Genomic DNA, 24941 nt, shown 5'->3' with positions numbered 1-24941 from the left:
ATGAGCCAACACACACTGCAGCACAGAGGAACCACGAAGGGCAGAGGAAAAGCACCTATACCCTGTGTTCAAAAAGAATGGGTACCCAATGAACACAGTCCGCTGACTTCTCAGCAACAAACCCAAACAAGCAGACAAGACACGTTCAGAAACCCTAGCCACTCTTCCCTACATCAAAGGCATCTCAGAAATGACTGCCAGACTACTCCGACCCCTTGGCATCATGGTAGCCCACAAACCCACCAACACACTAAAACAGCAGCTAATGAACTTCAAAGATCCTATACAGACAAAAAGCAAAACTAATGTCATTCACAAAATACCGTGCAAGAACTGTAACAAACACTACATTGAACAAACAGGCAGAAAACTAGCCACCAGGATACATGAATACCAACTTGCCACAAAATGACATGACCCTCTCTCACTAGTATCCTTACATACAGACAAGGAAGGACAACACTTAGATTGGGACAACACATCCATCTTAGGACAAGCCAAACAGAGACATGCACAAGAATTCCTCGAAGCATGGCATTCCAACTGGAACTCTATCAACAAACACATTGAGTCAGACCCCATCCATCACCCCCTGAGAAAAATAACAGGAAATGACATCACCAACCCAAAGAAACCCAGGAATCATGTACACTGCTTTGCCTGAGGCCCACTGAAGATGTTACCTAGTAGGGTGACATAACGTCTGGAAATGAACCTCCCAGCTCAGTGAGCAAATCAACATCCAGAACCTCAACCTGAGCTACAAATCTTCTCAAAACTCATTAATTAGAGAGGCAATTAACTTCTATAAAACAAAAAACTGAGATAAGCGAGGCATTTTCAGGATGTAACTAGTGTGCTGGGGCCACAATTATTTACAATAAATATTAATGCCTTGGATGAGGAAAGCAAATATACTATATAGTATAATGTCTTGCGCACATGAAAAATAGGAGGAAGACAAGTGGTGAGGATAACAAAGAACCTGCAGAGGGATTTAGACAAGTTAAGCAAGTGGTCAAAACAATTGGCAGATGGAATGAAGTACAGTGAAATGTAAGGTTATGCAGGAAGAACAGGAGAGTTGAATGTAATTTAAATGGAGAATAACTGCAGAGAGCTACAGAACAGAGGAATGTGGGAGTCCTTGTCACAAAAAGCTAGTATTCAAGTTCAGAGGGTAATAGGGAAGGCAAATAAAATGCAGATCTTTATTTCAAAGGGTCACTAATGTTTGGAATTCTCTTCCCCAGGCAGCAGTGGAAGCTGGGCCATTGAATGTATTCAAAGCAGAGTTAGAAAGACTTTTCATTGATGAAGGAGTCAAAGGTTATGGAGGACAGGGAGGAAAGTGGTTTTAAGGCCTGTCATATCGTATTCGTGTTGAACAGCAGTGCAGTCTCAAGGTGGTGGATAGCCTTTTCTCACTTCAATTTATTATTTATTTTGAGGTTCAAATTCTGACATTTTGTATGTTGTGTGAACTTCAAAATCAGACCAAGGGATACATTTTACAGATAAAATATTAAAGAAAGCAATGGAAGCAATATACTTTCCTAATGAAAGGAATTCATGAAACCATGCCAACATCCACCATCATTAATCTCAAACACAACATTTTATTAATATTCATATTGTGTAGCCTGTAGCCCTCTTCAGAATTTGCACCCAAATAAATGCAATAAATATCAAGCAAGAGGACTTAATAAATACCAAACCCCAGTGGAGGAGAAACAATATGAAAGATGTCTCAGAAAATATCTAACAAGGAATCTACGCAGTTTAGAACTTCTCTATGTTAAGGCTTCCTACAGGAAGCTTTTGAAAGCAGTTGAGTTTTTTTTTAAAATCACTGTAAAAGAAGTTATATTTCTGAAAAAATTGGGAGGTCATTTCCATTCAGATGTAATACAAGGTTCAATCCTGCAACAATATTTAACCGTTCATACAACCAATGACAGACTGACCATGGGTACAAGTTTGACAACAGCTATATTACGTGTAAAAACTTAGCAAAACAAAAGTTATGCATATTAATGCTGCAACCTAATAGTTACATATTAAAATTCCAACTTTTAATGGATATTTGAATTTGCTGAGTTATAACTATTTTCAATTAGGGTCTCTAGCCATTAGTTTTTGCGTAGCATTTTCATTTCATGGGAGAAAGATCAGTCTTGCATATCCACTCACACCTTTACAAGGTGGGGAGAAAGCAGTGCCTCAGACACCTGAAACACTGCCTTCATAGGAACTGTGCTATTTTTCAAAACGACTGAATGTTATGGTGAAAAGTAATTACGAAGTACCAACTGCTGAGAATGTGTGATAGCAAGAGGCATTGAAAAGAAAGATACTGAAAGAACGAAACATATATAAAGCACCTGAAGGTGTGAACTAGAGGAAAGCAAAGCAGATTTATTTGAAGTCTGTTTCTGTCCTTCACGTATGGTCTTCTTAGGTGTCGCATACGGGAAGTAGGTTGCCTGGAGTATTGTTGGTTTTTCATTGGTACGCAAATGTCCATATAGGCTTTCTATTAATTTCTAGGAAGTCAGCAGGAAAGAGTGGGGAAAAAAAAGGAAGACAAAGTAATAAGGTCAGCTATAGATATCAGAAAGAGTGATTAATTCCATAGAAACATCAACTTGTATTTAAACAGTGCCTTTAATATCATGAAAAGCCCCAAAACACTTCACAGGACTGTTATCATACAAAGTTTGATACCAAATTACATAAGGAGATATAAAGAGAGATGATCAAAAGCTTAGTCAAAGAGGTAGGTTTAAAGAGCATTTTAAAGGAGGAGAGAGATAAGGAAAAAGAGGATAGGTGTTGGGAAAGTGTCTTGGAGCTTAGGGCCTCAGCAGCTGAAGACAGCCATCAATGGTGAAGCAATAACAAATCAGAGATATTCAAGAAATCAGAACTAGCGAAGTTCAGATATCTTAAGGGCGGTTGCTGCAATTTTAAAGGTTAAATAATAGCAATACTGAAACAAGACATGCTTTTCACTTCCTTCCCTTCTTTTGAAAAGGCTTGGTTGCAACTTGCTCACTAGAAGAGAATGTCACAAAATCAATAAAATATGAACATTATTTGATTACGTAACTGAGCAGATTCTAGAGTTTAAATATGCATCATTTATGACTCGGCAGACTCCTTTCCAGATGCAATAAAGATACTGTATAATTATAAAACTGATAAGTGTAACATTTGGTTTTGGAATAAATAGCTATTTTAGTTCATGCCCCCTAGAAGGTCCTTTAATCTTCAACAAAATAAATTTTTTAGGTCCAAAAACAAATAGATGAACTAGACAGAATTTCTGAAGCTTCAGTATCCCTTTCCGAATTTTCGGGCTAATTTGATGGTGACATTGTTTTATTCATCTATATTGTTAAGCCAATTTACTGAAGGTTCTATTTCTAAATCAGTTGGTTGGAAGTATTTTGTTGATTAGCGCTAATATTTGCTGGCAAAGAGATACTGCAGCTTAAAAGAACATCCATATAACAGGCAGGCATGCTGTGAAATGGATCAAATTACAAACCTTCTGCAGAAAGCAATATAAAGTGCATTTTTGCTTTATGTTGGGTAAACATACACCATAATAGGGTTTAAAATACTTGGGTGCCCATAAAATTGATTTTCGCATATCTACAAGGGTCAATATTTCAAACCTCTACTGACTACAGTGCGGGTACTATAATACTGAATGTTGAAACACACTGGACTCTTATTTCAAAATCACACCTGCACATCGAACTTTTAAATTTAAAAAATTAATGCAAAGCACAAGTAGCCTCCTAGTCTAGCTTCTGGAATTACTATAGTTACAACTGATTTGAGGTAGGCTGCACATAATAGAAGACATCTTGAAATGATCATTCTGAAACGAAAAATACTGCAGGAATATCAAACAAATAAACAGTAAAATTTGCTTTTGAGAGTCCAACTGATACTACATCTTAAGAATTTTTTTTAAAACAGTGATTTTATTTAAGTAATGTCAATAAAGTTCAATAGGAAATAGTTTGGACAAGAAGTTGACCACAAGCGATAATTTTAGAAAATAAAGGAAGAATAATGATTTAGAGAATTAAGATGTTCTACCATTGAAGAGTTATCGGATATTCTTCCAGCAGTTTTATAAATATTGATCAAATTTTGCATTAATCTATAAAACAGCTCATTATCAGATTGTATTATAGACAGAATACTGGATTTCATCAAGATAATAAGGATAGTAAGGGATATTGGGATGGTGGGAAAAAATGACAGAGGTAGATGATCTGTCTCATTGGTGCAATAGGCTTGATGGGCTGACTGGCCTATTCCTGCTCCTATTTTCAATATTCCTAAACCTGTTTGGCATTTGTTTCCAGACTAGAATTTAGTGAAATCATATGACAGCAACTTTTAATTTGCTGGTATTTTCCACAATCAGGTTGACTGCTAACTAGGTAAACCACAAAGCCTATTAAGTTTTACATTTTGTCATTCTTAAATGACATAATATACTATAGAAATCCCTACACTAGGACGGGAAGAAATAACTGTCAAAATACATAAAATAATTTGAAGCATTAACAGGCTAGTCTAAATCAATTTTGCATTTATCTGGCCAATCTTGCTCCTCTGACAGTGCTGATATAATTAAAACAAACTGCTACCAACTACATCAACCACACATTTTATGCTCAAAGCATTAAAATAAAAGGTCATCTGTTATCAATGACATTTTCTGCCTACAAAAGAAACTTAGTACTGTGGAATGCATTCCATAATCAAATTTTTGACATTCAGTACAACAGAAAACATGTACATAGGGCAAAGCGATATTATAGAGTTGTGTAAACTCTCCAAATATTTGACCAAACCAATATTTGCTTATGTGTCTAAAAACTCATCATTCAGATGGACACCTTGCAATTTCACAAGTATTTTAATCCTTCTTGGGAAAATAATTGACAACCTGAAGTTCTTTTGATGATCTTTCTACTTTGAATAATTAAATAAGTTTCAACCAAGGTAAAGGTCTCAAAACTGGATTCAGAGATGCAATGGAGCAAGCTGAATGTGATGCTACTTGGCAAAACTCTGCCATTAGTTCAAGTTCAGTGGGAAAAGAAAACAAACCATTCCAAATCAAAGTAGAGGCTCTTCCTTGACCTACATAGACAGCAGTTTTGCAAAGTTATCTACAAATTGAAAATCATAGCTCCATTTAACTATGAAAGGAGAAGAGAATTAAAATATCAAGTCTTCCTGCTCGGGGTACCTGGCTTAAAACCTGATGCTCTTCTCTAAAGTCAATTATACGAATGATATAATTAAATCATTCTGCCCAAACTAAACCATTTTAAAACAGGCAGTACACTACAATATAAATTGTTAAAAATGCAGTATGCTTACAACATACTTGTACATAAATCCACAATACTAAAGAAAACCTTTCTGCATAGTAATTCTGCACAAAGTTTATGCATAAGTGCCCCAAGCATATAAAATACAAGTTTTGTTTAAACATCTTGAACAGCTGTCTAAGTAGATCAAGACAAGGTTACTGTGCCTATTATCTCCAATCAAAGCAAAAACAAATCACTGCTCATTTATATCTTTACAGCCAAGGTGTCAGCTACAAAGCCAAAAAATTAAATATAAAACTGCACTGCATACAGCACTTAGGAGCACTCACCAGTAACAACTGTAGTTTCAACTGTTGGGTATTGAACATAACGAAAGTATAGAGGAGGAATGCTACAGCAAAGTACTTAGTTAGAAAGCATGTAAACAAAATTAATTTGTTACATATTGTATAAATTCACCATAGTAATTTAGTCCAGACATTAATTTGCAGAAAATTCATATAAATACTTTCCTCCCTTCATTTTTCATTTGGAATCTCTTCAAGGAATGGAGTTCAAACTATCCTTTTGCAGCAGAAAATATAAACATTAGGAGCAGATAAGGCAGTTATAAAAACTCTACAGAAATAACTGGTATGCTTTGATGGACTCTACAACTCATCAATTATATTATTTTTAGAAATGGATAGTAATAAATATATTTTTATGTTTGTAAATAATGGACAGCTGAGGTGAATTACAACCCTGTCCAAGGTTGTTAGAAATCAATATACAAATTGAAAGACCTTTCATATGTGGCAATTTTTCTGTATGAAGTATAATGATTTTTGGTTCACGGTAATAAATCCAATTACTACTACAAAAATCTTAGGCATGCTTCAAATATTGTTTCACTGCAAAACATTTTCAGAAAATATAGACAATGTATATTTTTATTTATTAGAAGGCAAATTTCAGAATGGACTGAGTTAAACGGCTATAAATGAAATTTTGTTTTATCCATTCAAAAATCTTGAGGTGCAACCAAAGATCAACACATATCATTTAGCTCATATGATACAGAATATAATCTCAGCTGCAGGCAACTTTCGATTGCATCTGGTTAGCAGGTAATAATGCTACATAAATTTAACGACCACAAAATAAAAGATCCACAGTCATCCTATAAAATAGGTGTATAACTTACAAAAATCCAGAAGATTTTATTGAAGGAGTGTGGTACAAGTTAATGTTTCAGTCTCCCAAAGTAAACAGGGACTGATTAGGGCAAATCACATTTTTGGTTCTTTAAATGTTCTAGTTAGCTGCACTGACAGAGGCAAAATCAAAGTATGGCAGAACTGACCTGAATTGAAACACATTGATATGGCATATAATCAAATACAGCCCAGCAAAAAGTTTGATAAAACGTAAGAATTGTACAAAACTCTTTAATTCTTACAGGGCTCATTGCCAACTGTATTATAGCTTGTTGAGAAATTAGGCCAGAAATCTTTAATAATACTAGAAGAAGCAAACACTTTGACTCTGGAGTCGAAAAGTGTGGCGCTGGAAAAGCACAACAGGTCAGGCAGCATCCGAGGAGCAGGAGAGTCAACATTTCAGGCATAAGTCCTTCATCAGGAATTCTGGTTGAACAGTCAGTAAAAATTGATCATTTATAGACTATTTGACTAGTGGAACTGCACATTGTTTTCTTCCAGATTTAAGTTGGTGTGCTATCGCCACCTATATGTATTTATAATTGATTTAATATAAAATATGCTTCAGTCATTATGATTAAACTGTGGTCACTCTAAGAAATTTCTATCTTAACAACAAGCCTTCACATTTCTACAGGATACTCTTTCTCACGAGACATCAAGTAGACTGCACACTTAAGTCTAATCATCAATTTGATTTTAAGGTGTGAACAAATCAAACTAACTCCAACAATCTCAACCATTCCTGATGAAGGGCTTATGCCCAAAATGTCGACTCTCCTGCTCTTCGGATGCTGCCTGACCTGCTGTGCTTTTCCAGCGCCCCACTTTTCGACTGTGACTCTTGGGCATCTGCAATCCTCACTTTCTCTTTTGGATTACTAGCATTACAAAAGTCTTCTTTAGAGACTGAAATCAAGTAACTTATAAAATAATAATTCAAAGATTCAATTAAGATTTAGGAAATACTTATCATAAAGATTAGTTTTATCTATTTCAAGGGAGAAAGCTCCAATTGATTTTAATAGAACTCCAATCCAAATGCTTAGCTTTATTTACTATGTTTTTATTTTTCCATAAGAGGCTGTCTTAAATAACAAGAATTAACTCTACCCAATAGTCTAACATTTCAACAGACTGATGTTTGCATTACAACAAATGATCATTAAAATGATTTTAAATATAGCGAAGTACAACCATTTAGGATTTTTGGTAAATAACATTTTTCACTTTCAAAATGTGTACCTTTTATTCTCACAATGTCATTTCTCTGTATTGCAAGTACTACCTGTTTGTGTCACTTTGCACTCTAGAGCAACTTCTTTATTGAAAACAAGTATATAATAGTGAGAAAGAGTGGAATGTCTGTACTCTCAGATCAGAACATTAACTGCACAATAGTTTACAGCTGTTCAAAAATTATGATTGAACAGTTAATAAAATTTGATCATTTACAGACTAGTGGAAATACACATTATTTTCTTCCAGATTTAAGTTGGTGTATTATCATCTGCCTATATGTATTTACAATTGATTTAACATAAAATACTCTTTAGTCATTATGATTAAACTGTGGTCACTAAGACATTTCTATATTAAAAACAGGCATCTATATTTCTACAGAATGCTCTCTCATTGAGGCATCAACTAGACTGCGCACTACAGTCTAATTATCAAATTGATTTTAAGGTTTGAACAAACCACACTAACCCAACACCCCCCAACCATCTCAACAAACATATAGGATGCCACTCTGCCATCCTTTTCCCAGCTTGTTTCTGAGTTACTGCCAAACAACTGAAGCTAATGTAGAAAATTCATACAATAAACTGTTCAAAGAACATACAGCAATATTTAACATTTATTTTAAACTTTACAGTTCACTTATAAGCTTAATGTCTAGACTACTCCACTTTATATCCAATGTTTCCAATCTACTGTAAATTTGTTTCACTAATTAATTGATTCCATTGGCCTCCTAAACTTTCAGAGAAAATCTGTTGATGTAAATAATCCAGATAAAGTTTCAGGGTGAAATGATGACTATGAAAGATTCAATAGAAATAAAAATGTCCATGTGCAAAAGAAAGCACTAATTTTACTACTTTCTCCTTCACAATTAAAAACATAAAAAAGTTACATATTATCATTCAATCTTGGGCAAAGTAACTTGTTTAAGAAAGTTTTCCCTGAAGATTTAAGTGGTCATTGGAATAATCTGTTTAATTTAACTTATTCCTGCGGTATACTGGTTTTACTTATTTTTCATAAATGACCCTAACAGTGCATGATTACACCATACTGACTTGGTAACAGTCAACTGTGTAAAATAAATCAATACACTTTTTAAGCTTTGTTTACTATCAGCACAGTTCAAAAGAAAACAATAAGGCTGCAATCGGGTTTTCACATGTTTATTTTTCTTACATATGTACAAGAGAAACCCAGGCACATACAAAGCTCCACTGAAAGGGTTTATTTGTGTACTGTCTCATTCTGAAAGATAAAACATATTGCAAATTTATTCTAAATTAATGTAGTTGGGTCTGGAAATCTGCTTATCTAAAAAAATATTTGATATGGAAATTCCATAGTACCATTCCGCATCTATAAATCAAGATAATATCTTTGCAAATTATTTATATACTGTTATCTGGAATCAACAGGATACAAGTAAAAGGCTCAAACACAAATCAAAGTCATAAACTGATTATTTCTTAATGATTATTGGAAGAGGAAAATAAAGTTTTGAGAAAACAGGAGTTGTTAGTGTCCTGATAGTACATCTTGTGATGTTAGGCAGTCTCAGGTATATTTTAACTTTCAAATTCTGGATAAGCCTCTTGACCATTATGAGAATCAGTCTAAATATTTAAAATTAAAAGCAAATGCAAATTGCTAAACTTTTATCTGGAAATAAATTACTATAAGTGTTCTCTTAACAACCAAGTCACAAAATATATACTTTGCTGACTAACTCACTTTTATTACCGCAAAATAGAGATCATCATAAACTATTTTCTCTCTTCTCCTCAGGCCCCTAGCATTTTCCTTCTAGACATAACTTCAGTTATTATATATATGCATCCTGCTCTGCAGTACTAACCCCCTCTCAAACATCCTTAGTGCAATCTATATTCCAGGATCTATAAATTCAATGAATGCTGGATTGCTGAATCTGCCATCATTGAAACACCTATTTGTTAATGTTGAAAACTAGTAGGGTGAGGGGTAAACGAGGGATGAAGACACTTACAAGGAATACTCATGCAAGTTTTTCACAGAGATTTGTGCTGTTCTCCCTTCCAGGGATAAACTTTAGAGGCCCAGCCTAATGTTTTAGGAGCATGGATTCAAATTCCACCATGGTAGCTTTACATTCAAACAATAAATCTGGACTATAAAGCTAGCTTTAATAATGGAGACTCTAATGATTATCATTAAGTATTGTAAACATCCATCTGGTGCACTACTGTCTTTTAGGGAAAAGGAATTTGCCAACTTTCTGGTCTGGCCTAAATTTAACTCCAGACCCAAACAATATAGTTGACTTTCAATTTGGCTTGCTTGGCCATTTCATTCAGGTCAAGACCAAATAGGGATAGGTATCAAATGTTAGTTCAACTAGCAACATCCACATCTCAAAAGAATCAAGGAAAACATTTATATTTAGGTTATAACATGGTCTCATGTTAAGAGTCTTTTCACATTATTTATTTTATTGTCTGGAATACGAACCTAATGACAATTTTTTTATTCCTTTCACTATCATAGTAACACTCACTAGCTAATCGTACTCTGACATTTGACAATTTGTCCCACAAATACTGATATAGACAAATAGGTTGAATGATTTTTACAACTTATTCAGCCTTATAGATTATGGAACACATTTTATAGATGCTGTACGTCAGTTACATTCTGCAAGTCAACAAAGAAATTCAGAACTTGAAGAGTCTAAAATATCAGACAGAAACTGCTGGAGAAACTCAGCAGGTTTGGCAGCATCAATGGAGAGAAAGCAAAGTTGAAGTTTTGGGTCTAGCTTCTCTTCCTCAGAACTAATAGTAACTAGAACATGTGGCATAAATGCTGAAGTCAGTGGATGGGGGTGTTAAAGAAGTGATAGATGGAGAGGAACCCAGATGGACAGAAAGACAGACAAAGGGATGGATAATGAGAACCCAGGGAGAAAAAAAGCTGCTAATGGGACTATGAGTGGGTAAAAATTGGTTGGCTTTGAATTGCCACCAACTTAGAAAAGCTGCTAAACAGGAACCTTTCTCCTTGGCTTACCATTATCCATTCCGTTGTCTGCCTAACTGTTTTCCTCTCTCTCTGAGCTCCATCTCCATTTCTCATTTACTTGTTTACCCCGCCAAAGCCAACCTCCGTCGTCACCATATCTACTGCCTATTCCTAGCTACTACTAGTTCAGAAGAACGGTCACTAGATCCAAAACAATTTCTTTGATTTCTCTCTCTGATGCCACCAGATCTGTTGCGTTTCCTCAGCAATTTATGTTTTTGTTTCAGACTTCCACAGTTCTTTGTTTTACAAAAATATCTCAAGTTTGGCAGCTCAGTGGTTCATTACTCCTAAATTATTTAATTGACTGTGCTATATTAGCTTTGAAAATCAACTACCCAGGAATCTCAATGTAATAAATAACATGATTTGATCCACCGTCTTGCAAAGAATACTTCTAATATTAAGCAACTTTGGTAGATATTTCTGTAATAAGAAATGACCAGCGCACTGTGCTTGCGCATTGCATCCTGATATTTTGTTTGCTCGTACTTCAGCAATACTGTCTCCAGCTCTTACACTCTTATATTCGAACTCAGTTTTTGAACATATGGTAACTTAATTGGCAACTTAATCTGGAGCACAACTATATTTGTTGAACAATTTCCAACATTAAAAAAAAACCTACATAATGCCAAAGCCCTTCTAATTACAGCAGCTATTGCATAAAATGTTGATTTTCTTCCGGTCTACCTACAGATATGTTGAGCAGGGAAATCCACTAAATTTTTCTGCAAATCTACCCTTCTTCAAAAGAATCTTATTTATACTAAACAAACAACAGAATAAAAGCTGGTGAATTCAGTATCACAGCAAATTGAGACAGTCAAACTAAAGTAAGACATTAATTCTTTTTTGCAGTTAGTATGACCTCATAAAGTATAACTTGTTACAGAGGGGTTAGTTACAAGTTATAGTTTGAAGTATTCTGCACGAGGTATGACTGAATAGGCCAAAATAGTGTGTAACTATTTTTTCTTTATGAATAAAGAGCAATTTCCCCAATCACTTTCTTAAAATACATTTGAACCAACTTTTCATCTTATATCCCCTCCCTGATAACATTGGCTTGTGCCTCCAGCACATGGACTGCAACTGTTCAAGAAGGCAGCTCACCACCATCTTCTCAAGGGCAACTGGGATAGGAAATAAATGCCGACCCAGCCAATGATGCCTATGACTCATGAATGAATGAAAAACTTGAATCAGCCTTTATGTGTCCGACATCTTGCACTCTACCCATGTCCTGGTCTCTTCCTTTCTAAAGGGTAAATGTCTACATCATTTTGAACACATAGAAAATTCATGACTAGAAATAAAAAGCACACATTCCAGAGCACCCTATATAACTGCATCCAGTTAACAGCATGCTCCTTTAAGGTTCATACTTGTTTTTGAGCAAAATGTACTCTGGGTCAATATCAACACTGTCAACATTATGGGGGTTACCATTGACTAAGAACTGAACAGGACCAGCCATATTAAATAATGACTACATGTACAGGTCAGAAGCTAGGAATTCTGCTTACTTCCTAATTCCCTAATGCCTATCCACCATCCACAAAGCACAAGTCAGACATATGTTTGAATGCTGTCCATTTGTCTGGATGACTACAGTTCCAACAATACTCAAGAAACTCAACGCCATCCAAGACAAGATATCCTGCTTAATTGACACCTAATTCACCATTTTAAGAATTCCCTCCCTCTACCAACAATGCACACTGGCAGCAGTGCATACCATTTACAAAATCCACTGCAGCAACTGACTAAGGCTCCCTCAACAGCATCTTCCAAATCTGTGACTTCTGCTGTTAAGTTCTTTTTTCTGAGATTCTTACACACTTGATGCAACTGCAACATGCCAACTTCTGTGAACAAGCAAAATGTATTAAGCACAGTTCAAGCTTTGGAGAAACCCTGAACACTCTTCGCCATGCTTGCAAAGCATGTCCAGGGAAGCTCTCTGAACAAAGGAAACAGTCCTTCCTTTATACAAATTCTTTATATTACAGTTAGTAATGCCCACAAGACAACCCTCCAGTCACTCGCCACTCAAAACACAATGCAGTGATCACATCATCTCTAGAAACAATGCAAAGCAAATCATCCCTTCTGGCCAGATCTGGTGTGAATTGTATTTTTTTGTAACTGTAGGATGCAATCAGAATTTCAACTGAAATGTTCCAACTGACTTCTGAATAGGTGGTGATGATGATGCAAATGGCTCTGAATGGCAAGGGATGACAATGTACTACAGGCAGAATGTAAGTGAATTTACATTGACATCCCACCCTGTCCCCAAGCCACTCAACTTCTTCCAGGTCAGCACAGCAAATGAAAACTTTAATGTCTCACTGCGACCAAGGAGGACAAGAGCAGTGGATGCAATGGGAACACCACTATCTGCAAGCCACACACCATCTTGATTTGGAACTATAACACAGTCTTTGTCATTATCACTGGGTCATTGGAACCCCTTTCCTAACAGCACTGTGGGCTTGCCAACACCAAATGGAGCATGGCATTTTAGAAGGGAAATTAGGGCAATAAATGCTGGTATAGCCAGTTAGGGTCACATTCTGTGAGGGAATAAAAATAAAGGCCGAGTTAGGCTAAAAATGGCTTGTTTAAATCTACATCTTTCAATACCAAGTGTGTTAATAAAATTAATCCAGCATTTTCTTGGGGACCATGCAAAAAATACATGCAATACAGTTTAGTAAAGGAGGGACATAATTTACAATAGTAGTCATATTCAATTAACAGCATTATATGTTTGAAGCTTATTATTTATTTTGGTTTGCAGAAGAGATCTTGACTAAATTTAAATTCTTACTGAGGGTCCTAAATTGACAGTTCGTTTGCTCTTTTGTTATATCACAGAGATGAATAAAAGGAAATCTATCTATCAGATTCGGAGATGCCGGTGTTGGACTGGGGTGTACAAAGTTAAAAATCACACAACACCAGGTTATAGTCCAACAGGTTTAATTGGAAGCACACTAGCTTTCGGAGTGACGCTCCTTCATCAGGTGATTGTGGAGGGCTCGATTGTAACACAGAATTTATAGCAAAAATTTGCAGTGTGATGTATCTGAAATTATACATTGAAGAATTGATTGTCTGTTAAGCCTTTCATCTGTTAGAATACAGTGATAGTTTCACTTCTTTCATGTGTAAATCACAAAACTCTTTTTTTTAAAAAAAGATGCATTCTCGGGTTAGCTGTTAACAATGGTGATAGCTAGACAATATGTTAAAGGTGTTGGCCCCCTGTGTTCTCTGTCTATGACCTGATGTTTAGATTGAGAGAGCTGGGCAGCTCTCAGGACAACTCCATACAACCCTGTCATGGTGGACGCTGCAAAACGTGTCAGATTGTGGACATAGATACCACTATTACGCGTGGGAACACCTCCCACCGTGTACATGGCAGGTACTCATGTGACTCAGCCAACATTGTCTTCTTGTACCTCCACCCTTGAACCCCACAGCTCCAACCACAATAAGGATAGAACTCCCTGGTCCTTATCTTTCCATTCCACAATCTCTGGGTACAATCCATCATCATATACCATTTTCGCCACATACAGTCAGACCCTACCACCAGAGATTTATTTCCCTCCCCACCCGTTTCAGCATTGCACAGAGACTATTTTCTCCGCGATTCACTCGTTAGGTCTACGCCCCCACAAACCCACCCTCCACTCTTGGGAACTTCCCTTGCCACCGAAAGAGGTGTAAAATCTTCGCCCCTCACCTCCGTCCAGGGCCCCAAAGGATCCTTCCACAACCGACATAGATTCATATAGAACTCTGAGCGCAAAAGCTGCATGAATTTATGTAAAACTCTGTTATTTCACTTTTTAGATTGGAATCAATCTAAACATCAGGTCATAGACAGAGAACACAGGGGGCTAACACCTTCAACATATTGTCTAGCTATCACCATTGTTAACAGCTAACCCGAGAATGCAACTTTAAAAAAAAGGGTTTTGTGATTTACACATGAAAGAAGTGAAACTATCACTGTATTCTAACAGATGAAAGGCTTAACAGATAATCAATTCTTCAATGTATAATTTCAGATACATCACACTGCAAATTTTTGCTATAAATTCTGTGTTACGATCGAGCCTTCCACAATCACCTGATGAAGGAGCGTCACTCCGAAAGCTAGTGTGCTTCCAATTAAACCTGTTGGACTATAATCTGGTGTTGTGTGATTTTTAACTTTATCTATCAGATGTAAACTTCTAATTCACCACCTCTCAAAACTCACAATCATGAATATAGCCAAGTAGAAATATTCTGGAAAATGAAAACTGCCCACCTACAATATCATGCATCCTACACACAATCATTATCCATCTTTCACCTTCTTCCCTCAAATACTCAGCAATCAACCACCCCATCTAATTACTATCAGTCAAGCAACCCTCTCAGTCACTAAGCAATTTGCAGTTACACATATTTGATGTGGTAAAACCCAAGGGTCTTCTCGGGAATATTATCAAAAAAAATTCTTCCTCATCTCAATCCTGAATAGCTTATCCCTTATTCTTAGATTGTTACCACTAGTTCTGATTCCCCCAATGTCAGGAACGTACTTCTCTCATCTAGCTTGTGCAGACCCATCAGAATTTTATATGTTTCTTTGGACATTCCCCCTCATTCTTCTAAATTCAAGTGAGTACCTTTCTTCATATGTCAGTCCTACCAACCTGGGAATCAGTCTGGTGAACCTTTGCTGGACTCCCTCAACAGCAAAATGTCCTTCCTCAGACTAGGAGACCAAAATTGTGCACAATACTCAAGGTGTGGCCTCACCAAGACCCTGTACAACTGCAGGAAGACATCCCTACTCAAATCTTCTTAGTATGAAGGCCATTAGTATGCCATTAGCTTTCTTCACCACCTGCTGCACATGCATGCCAACCTTCAGTGACTGTTCAACTATGACACCCAGATCTCAATGCACCTCATCTTTTCCTAAACTGCCACCATTCAGATTCAGATTTTGTTTTCCTGCCACTGAAGTGCATAACCTACATTTATCCACATTATATTGCACTTGCCAAATATCTGCCCACTCAGCCAGTCTATCCAAGTCACCATGCAACCTCTTAGCATCCTCACAGCACACACTGTCGTCCAGCTTAGTGTCGTTTACAAACTTGGAGATATTGCATTCAATTCCTTTGTCCAAATCGTTAATTATATTGTGAACCAGCTGGGGACCCAGTATTACCCATTCATCACTACCTGCCAGTCTGAAAAGGACCTGTTTATTCCAACTCTGCTTCCTGTCTGCCAACCGGTTGTCTATCCATATCAATACAATACCTCCAATATCATGAACTTTAATTTTGCTTATTATATAGTCTTTTACATGGGACTTTGTCAAAAGCCTTTTGAAAGTCCAGATACACAACATCCACTGATGCACCCCTGTCTACTCTACTGGTCACATCTTCAAAAAAATTCCATAAGATTTGTAAAGCATGATTTCCCTTAAGTGAATCCATGCTGACATGGACCGATCCTGTCACTGCTTACCAAATGCTCAGTTATTACATCCTCAATTATTCCAGCATTTTCCCCACCACCAACACCAGGCTAACTGGCCTATAATTCCCAGTGTTTTCTCCTCCATCGTTTTTAAAAAGAGGGGTTACATTAGCTACTCTCCAGACCACTGGAACTCTTCCAGAGTCTATAGAATACTGGAAAATGATCACCATGGTGCCCACTATTTCTAGGGCCACTTACTCAAGTATTCTTGGATGCAGAGCATCAGGCTCTGAGGACTTACCAGCTTTTAATCCCATTAATTGCCCCAATATCATTTCCTAACTAATAAGGATTACCTACAGTTCCTCCTTCATGCTGGACCCTCTGTCCTCTAACATTTCTGGAAGGTTATTTGCGTTTGACTCCAAACAGGAGAGAGTTTGCCCCATACCCACTGATTCCAATTTTGCTGGGGCTCCTGGGTGCTACTCCATCAAATGCAGCCTTGACGTAAGGGCTATCACTTACACCTCACCTCTTGAATTCAACTCCTTTATCCATGTTTGGACCAAGGTTGTAATGAGGGTTAGAAACTGAGTGGGCCTGGTAGAACCTAAACTGGGTGTCACTGAGTAGTTATTGTTGAGCAGGTGCTGCTTGATAGCACTACTGATGACACCTTCCATCACTTTACTGATGTTTGAGAATAAACCTGAGCAAGTCTCCACATTGTTGGGTAGATGCCAGTGCTTTAACTGTACTGGAAGAGCTTGGCAAGGGGAGTGGCAATTCCAGAGCATAAGCCTTCAGAATGATTGCCAGAATGTTTTCAGGGCCTTCGCAGTGTCCATTGTCTCTAACCATTTCTTGATATCACATAGAGGGCATCGAACTGTCTAAAGCCTGGTATCTGTAATACTCGGGACTACTGGAGGAGGTTGAGATGGATCAATTTGGAGCTTCTAGCTAAAGATTACTGTGAATGCTTCTGCCTTATCTTTTGCACTCTTGTGATGGACTTTTCCACCAGAGGATAGGGATATTTTTAGAGCTTCCTCCTCTATTAAGTTGTTTAATTGTCCCCAACCATTCTTGACTGGATGTGGCAAGACTGCAGAACTGAGATCTAATCCTTTTTTTGTGGGCTCACTTCACTCTATCACTTGCTACTCATGCTTTTTGGTATGCAAGTCGTCCTTTTCAGTAGCTTCACCCAGGTTGACATTTCATTTTTAGGTATGCCTAGTGTACCTTTGAAGCAGAATCCAAGGTATTTGGCCAGAAAAAAAAAAGCACAATCATTCATAAACAAAATGATATTCTATATTTAGAATAACTTCATATTCAAAAAGTAAAAAAGAATGCTCCTGAAACAAAATAAATATTCTTGTCTCTGTGGATACATCTACCTACAATTATAATGGGAACAACCTGCAAAACATTTCAAAAATATCCTTTTCGCTAGAATAAATACTTTGACATCTCACTTTTTCTATGTGTAAACTGTACCATCAACTGGAACTCTCAGTGTAATAATACTGATACAGTAATATACCAATAAATAATTTAAGGATTAGTAGCATTCTAAAGCAGCAATATAAAGGTTTTTTTTGGTAGACATTTGATTAAATGCAGTCAGAGCAATAAACATACACAGGATTATAAGAATATTTGGCTGTTCATCTGCCTTTCTTAATTAAAGCTGAACAAAATGATCTTTCTCTAAGTATTAAATAAAACTTGAAGTTCGATTATTTATAGCATAGCACCATTTTAAAGTAAATATATATAGTATATAAAACTAAACTACCCATGTAAAAACCAGAAGGACGAAATACATACAAGTTACACAGATTGAAAAGGGATTTGTGACATCAGTGATGAGAAGGATAGCTCCCTTAAGTATTCTAAGTTTGACATAAATTCAGAAAGTGCAGTCTCTATTTTTTAAACCTTTTGGAGACAGCAATTAGATAAACACCCTTTAAGCCAAGAGGTCTACAGTAAGATTTATATGAAGCAGTTTTGGCAAGAGTTAGAACTGTTATTAATACAAAGAGCACAGCATGCTACAGCTCAAATACAGAGTTTACAAATGAAGAGGAAAATCATTCCAAGGATTGCAGTGTACACAACATAGCAGAATTAAATAACACAGAGAACACACAGTTTTAAGTGTAATAAGTAGGGAATATAAATTAGACAGGGGTTTTCATCTTTTTCAAAAAAGGAATTTGTCAGTACAATATAGAATTTAAAAATATAGCTCAAAAAAAGAACAAGGCCTGACATGGTTTAGATTATAGATTCAAATGAAAACCTATTTGTGATCATACAAAGATAAGCCACCAAATTGTCAGAACAAACACTAGAAGGAATGACATTACAAAAGGAATGCGAGGGCGCTGAAGTGCAACAGAATAAAGGTGACAAGGCTTAGTTTTAGGCTTGTCATCAGGAATCTGAATGGAAACTCTTTGGGAATTTTCTTCTTTGTTTTCTTGTGTAAATACAGTCCCTGTTGTTTCCTGTTTTCCTTTTATCTTATCTTCTTCCTGTACTAACAGAGGCATTTTCTTTGTCTGCTTTCATGACAGAAGACCAAGAGAAAAAGAGATGAACAATGCAAGATGGAAAACTAAGTTGGAAATAAAAATGGTATGCATAAAGAAGGGAACAATGTGGCAGAGGAAGGAATTAAAAAAATGTAGTGAAGATTTGGGCTTGAGGAATTTTCCTATGTGGATTTTTATCTTTAAACTTCAGAATTTAAAAAGGAATGACAGCAAGGGTGATGGGAACAAGGAGGAAAGGAAAAAAAAGAATAAAATGTGAAAATATTGTAACAAAACAGGGTTCACTTGCACTTTGGTAGTTTTTTTTTGAAAGCATATGGCCATTTCTTCATGCAACCTTTAACCAGCCATGCACTGTTTAGTAGGCATTCTTAAGCCGCAGCAGTGGAAATCTTCCCTGTTAGTTTTGGGAATTGTAAGAGTAGAAAAACTAATGTCTGTTGTTGAGCAACTAAAATACAATTCAGCACTGATGAGATCTGCTTGAGCAAATAAAATATTAGCAATCACAGCACAACTGTAACATTACCTCTGGCCCACCAAGCTTCTTTTCAGGGCGTAGGCCTGAAATCACCATGGCCTGTACATACATAAAGTTAGTAATTTTAGAGATTTAAAGTACATTTTTCTTGTAAGCACTCAATGGCAACATAGCTATGGATTACTTAAGAATGCAGACTTCCTAACACATTAAAACATCTCCATTATGTAACATATGGATAATGATTGGAAGTCATTGAATTCAATGTAGACACGGCACTTTCATTTTAATTTTCCTTAAAATGTCAAAATATTATGTGACTACTGCGTCACAGCTTACATCTCGTGAAACACATCAACTGTTATTGGAAGTTTTGGTTACTTTTTCTTTGAATCAAATTAAAAAGGCAAGAACTTCTAATGGATGTCACATTATTTTGTATTTGCATTGCATGTTTATTTACACAAAATTCAATCTGAGAGAGAAGACCTGAATGTTGGTACGTATAAAATTGAATGGGTAGAATGACAATATGTGCTGATCAAGATGAATTCTGTTCGGCTTATTCAGTCTCCAGCACATGACATGATTAATGACTGCAAAACAATCCAAAGAGTTAAGCATATCTTGTGGGAACAAATTTCTACAAATTAATGTTAAAATGGCTGACCCTGGCTCCAGCCTCAGTTCAAATTTACTTGACCCGTGATAAACCTCAATCTGAATCAAGAATGGAATTTTTCCTCTGAAACTCTCAGCACATTTCTTACATGTATTAGACAAATTCTCAACAGTTTACAAAGTTAAGCCAAGTTCTATGTGCTTTATATGCTGTCTTGGGAATAATGCTCAAGTTAAATTCCATTCTTATTACAAGCAATTATTGGCTTTTTCCTGAACATTGCAAATCACGGTCTGCTGTCATCCTGAGAACTGTACATAAGTGCCATTAAAACACAAGGCCACTTCTTTACCTGCCTATTTGTGTTCATGTGATGGCTGATGCTCTGGACCAGAGTTCCTTTTGTCTCCATTTCCAAAACTTTTTAAGAAATAGTAATATGCTAGAAGCTACAAGTACACAGGCCCCTGTCTGATAAAGGCAAAAGAAAGTTGTGCATACATTGCACCTTTTTCATTAAAAAAAGGGTGATAAAAACAGCCAGTGTCTGCTGAATCCCTTGACACCACCCTGGTCAATCTGAATCCACTTGCCTCGTTGGAGAATTAAAATTGACAGTTAACTGTTCTGGCTGTATCTGCAGGCAAACATGGCACCCTCTTCTCATGATGTATACAGTGGTGTTCCTTTTTACATGTCTGATTTGTGTACTAGCTTTGACGAGTTCAAGATGAGAAGCTATGAATTTTTGCCTTCTTTTAGCGATATTTAAGTTTTCCATCATTAGGCAGTTTCTCAATTATGTACCTCTAGCTCTCAAACTCATCCTAACACCCACTTTCAACCCAAATCTGACCATATACCTTCTTCTCTTTGGTCCAATGCTCAGTCACATTATCAATAGTTTTCCTTCATCAGACATTTTCCCCTGACCTTTTAAACTCCTCTCATTACCTCCTCTCAAAAATCTTACACTCAGCCCGCAATTTACATTTATCTTTCTTCTCTAGGTTGTTAATCATGTCATTTCCCAGCTCTACACTTACTTATTCCAAAGATTCTAAATCCCTTTGGACTTGTTTCCATCCCATCCATAACATCAAGTCCACTCCCCTGAACACTTCGAACTTGGATAAAGTTGTCATATTAGAAAGTGCCAGACTTGTACCCAGATTTTTTTTTAAAATGCTGAATTTAGGATTGTAAAATGAGGGTTTGGCGTACGTTTGATAAGTTTTAAAGACAAAGCAGAGGAGAAAAATAACCTGTCTATAATTACTGGCACTGATTTCAAAAGACCAAACTTGCTGCACTATATTCAAATAATTTTCTCTCTAGGGAGCAAAGTAAAATTAGACTGAAGCCAAAAGCTTAAAGAGTGCTTTGGACACCAAATAAGGCATGGGAAAGCAACATACTAAATGGGATATTGTATTCTTCAAAGACATGTCCTCAAAAGGACTTTTTTTTTTAATCCATGATAATTTTAAATTGCTGCTCACTGCTCAAGAAAAAGGACATGCTGTTGAAGCTTTTCATCTTGCACTCATCGGGACAGAATACAATTTCAATATACATTTTAACACGCGCTGTCATTTGTTCAAATTCACCTTGGAAATGAAGCAGTCAAACAAGCTCCCTTTCCTCAATGTGCAAGTTTAGAAATCTGCAATGGGATCTCTCCTAGTGCACTGTTCAAGATATGTATTGCGATTCCAAAATGTTTCATGCAAAATAAGACTGACTCATTGCCTGAAGAAGGGCTTATGCCCGAAACGTCGATTCTCCTGTTCCCTGGATGCTGCCTGACCTGCTGCGCTTTTCCAGCAACACATTTTCAGCTCTGACTCATTGGCAACCTTGCAAACAGGGCCAGAATCATTTGTTCACAATGCAGGCTTGATGCCAAAACAGGGCGTATTAAGGTGATCCTGCAAGATAATGACTATCCTGATAAGATCACTGTTCACTATATATTATGTCATCTTGTGAATGGGCCTAAGTCTGCAATTGTCAGGTCTGCCTCATCATCATTGGCGGTCCCTTGCAGATGAGGATGACTCTCTTCCACTCTCAGGGAGAGTCCATAGGTGGCTGTACAGTCTGATACTGCTACCACAGGCTCTTTTATATTTGGGGCTGGTGATGGTCATGGGAATGGGTGGATGGGGCATTTTGTGGCAGCATGCTCCTTTCGCTTGGCTTCCATTTTTTCTCGATGGCAAGTCTCGAGGTTCTCGGCCCCTTCCTGGATACTCTTCCTCCACTTTGGATAGTTTTGGGTCAGTGATTCCCAGGTGTCTATGGGAATGTCACACTTCACCAGTGAGGCCTTCAGTATGACTGAAGGAATTCCATTGTCCATCTGATGTTCGCTGTCATTTCAGAGCTGGGAGCACAGCACCTGCTTGGGGAGCCTTGTTTTGGTCACTTGGAAGACGTGCCTAGCCCATCATAGCCAATCAAGGGTGGTCAGTGCCTCGATGCTGGGGATAGTAGCCTGGTCGAGGACACTGGTGTTGGTGCACTTTTCTTCCCAGCGTATTCGCAGGAACTTGCGCAGACAGTATTGGTGGCACTGTTCCAGTGCTTTGAGGTGTCTGCTGTAGGTAGTCCACATCCCAGAGCCAAACAGGAGGGCGGGAACCACCACAGCTCTGTAAACCATAAGCTTGGTGTCAGATCTGATACTGTTGCTCTCGAACACTTTCCCTAGGGTGGCCAAAGGCTGCACTAGCACACTGGAGGTGATGCTGGATCTCTTCATCAATAGCTGCTTTGTCTGTAAGGACAGAGGCAGTGGATGTGGCCAATGTTCTCTTGAGGCCTCCCTGTGGTTTTTGATGATTGGGGTTGCGCCATAATGCCAGACCAGGTCTGTGGAGGACCTTCATCTCGTGGATGTTCAGGGTGAGACCCATGTTCTCATATGCCTCTGTAAAGATGTGATGATGGTCAGGATTATGTCCTCAAAGTCTGCACATATACAAGCATCACTGTGAACTGCAGCATGATGACACCGGTTGGGGTGGCTTTGAGTTTGGTTTGAAGGCAGCAGAGGTTGAATAATTTCCCACAGGTTCTGTAAGGTAGCTCTACTTCAGCAGGGGGCTTGTTGATGTTGAGGTGAAGCATTGCACCAAAGTAAATTGACAACAGTGCTGGGGCAATGACACAGCCCTGTTTGACACTGGTCCCAACAGGGAATAGGTGAGTGGTGAAGCCATTTATCATTACCACGACTTCCATGTTATTGTGGAATAGGCGAAGGATGGTGACAAACATCATGGTGCAACCACAACGCACTACTTACCACACAAATGAATTACATGATATGATTATCAGTGTAGCTGTGTTGCTAAATATGGGCTTATGTCCCATAGCCTGGTGGATAGTACTTAACAGCATGTCCCTTTGGCTGGTTGCAAAGGCAGAATATTAACTGTATTCAAATGCCTTTGCTGGCGAACCGCAACATAGTGTTTAACAATAGATGTGATTCCACAATTGGACAACACTTGATAAACAATTACAATTATGCTAAGAATTACACTGACAATTAAGATTAGCAATTGGGTTCACAACTGTGGCTCACTTACAGATTCTAGAATTCATGTATATTCAAGCACAAGACACTGCCAACCACACACTGCATCTTTTCACTGAAAAAGTCATTCCTTGTTGTTTTCCCCACAGCAATGCTTGGAGCAGAGTCAACTTTCCTGGTTTGAATTTGAACTGAAGTTTGGCAGCTAACTTCCCTGGAACATTCTTGATGACAATGCCTCTACCAATCAGAATTAATTTGCTAATCAATCAGCCCCCGCTTTCATACAGTATAAATTAATATTCCCTTTGGGATGATGTATTCTTGTTATTCTGTCTTCAGGAGTGCAAAATGAAGAACTCCAACATCATGCTGATATTGTGTATCAGCAATTCTCAAGTTATATATTTCCAAGCAAATAGTAATAGTATTAATTTCATTTTTTGAATACTTGCTGAAGCACATGTAATTTATTCAGTTTGCCATGAAACCCCAATGCCCCGCTGTCCACTAAGAGCTCCTATGCCAAAAAGCAGAATTTTGTTTTTTTTTCAGGATTACATATGAGGGGTTTGCTAAAGTAATTTTTAAAAATTGTATTTCTTATTCTAGGGTAATAACCTTTTTTTGTGAGCAAAGGATGCAATACCTCATTAGTTCTCAATAAAGTGGAAAGGAATAGCAATTAAAAAGTATGAGTTTTTAATTTACAAGTGTACCTGTCAAGAATTGAAATCTGAAATACATAGTATAAAAGTGAGTATTCACATTGATGAAAATAATAAAACTTATTCCAAAGTATTCTGTATAGATATTAACATTCTTTGTCCTTCTGCATAAAGGCTTATACGCTAGAATAAAATCTTTCAGATTATTTAAGTGGTTTATAAAAACTGAATTTCACTTGATTAAAGTCTTTCGGTTAAAATAACTTAGAAAGAAAAAAATCCATCAAAGAAAATTCAATCAAAGGAAATGAATTACTAACATACATATGGAAATGTGAACTTTAATCATTAATATATTAACAGGTCCAGGAATGAAACCAGCTACTATCGTTAGCCTAATGTAACATAATGTAGTTTGAATGAGAGTCATTTAAACAAGAACGTCTATAAGCAGCTATAAAATTAGGCAAGTGATCAGAGATGGATTCTTAGAACAGCTTGTACTGGAGCCTACCAGGGAGAAGGCAATTCTGGATCTGGTGTTGTGTAACGAACCTGATTTGATCAGGGACCTCACAGTAAAGGAGCCATTAGGAGGTAGTGACCATAATATGATAAGTTTTAATCTGCAATTTGAGAGGGAGAAAG

The 24941-nt window shown here is 37.2% G+C and overlaps 1 protein-coding gene across 17 annotated transcripts in view; it reads right to left on the bottom strand.

The window, feature by feature from the left end:
* epb41a (erythrocyte membrane protein band 4.1a) overlaps positions 1-24941 on the bottom strand; it is a 213375-nt gene that overhangs the window by 10508 nt on the left and 177926 nt on the right. For 10 of the 17 annotated variants that reach the window (XM_043717312.1, XM_043717315.1, XM_043717314.1 and 7 more), the window contains 2 exons: positions 19505-19555; positions 2385-2546 (listed from right to left, as the gene is read on the bottom strand). The exons of 3 other annotated variants lie outside the window; for them this stretch is intronic. In XM_043717312.1, the coding sequence (XP_043573247.1) occupies positions 2385-2546; positions 19505-19555 (213 nt within the window). Of the gene's footprint in view, positions 1-2384; positions 2547-8996; positions 9071-19504; positions 19556-24941 lie in introns of those variants that run through there. 4 more of the 17 variants (XM_043717320.1, XM_043717324.1, XM_043717328.1 and 1 more) reach the window with 3 other exon arrangements.

This window comes from Chiloscyllium plagiosum, chromosome 27 (genome assembly GCF_004010195.1).
Source record: "Chiloscyllium plagiosum isolate BGI_BamShark_2017 chromosome 27, ASM401019v2, whole genome shotgun sequence".
In the NCBI taxonomy this organism is placed as follows: Eukaryota; Metazoa; Chordata; class Chondrichthyes; order Orectolobiformes; family Hemiscylliidae; genus Chiloscyllium; species Chiloscyllium plagiosum.
The sequence above is the reverse complement of the archived record's forward strand: the minus strand, read 5'-3'. Positions and strand labels throughout refer to the sequence as shown.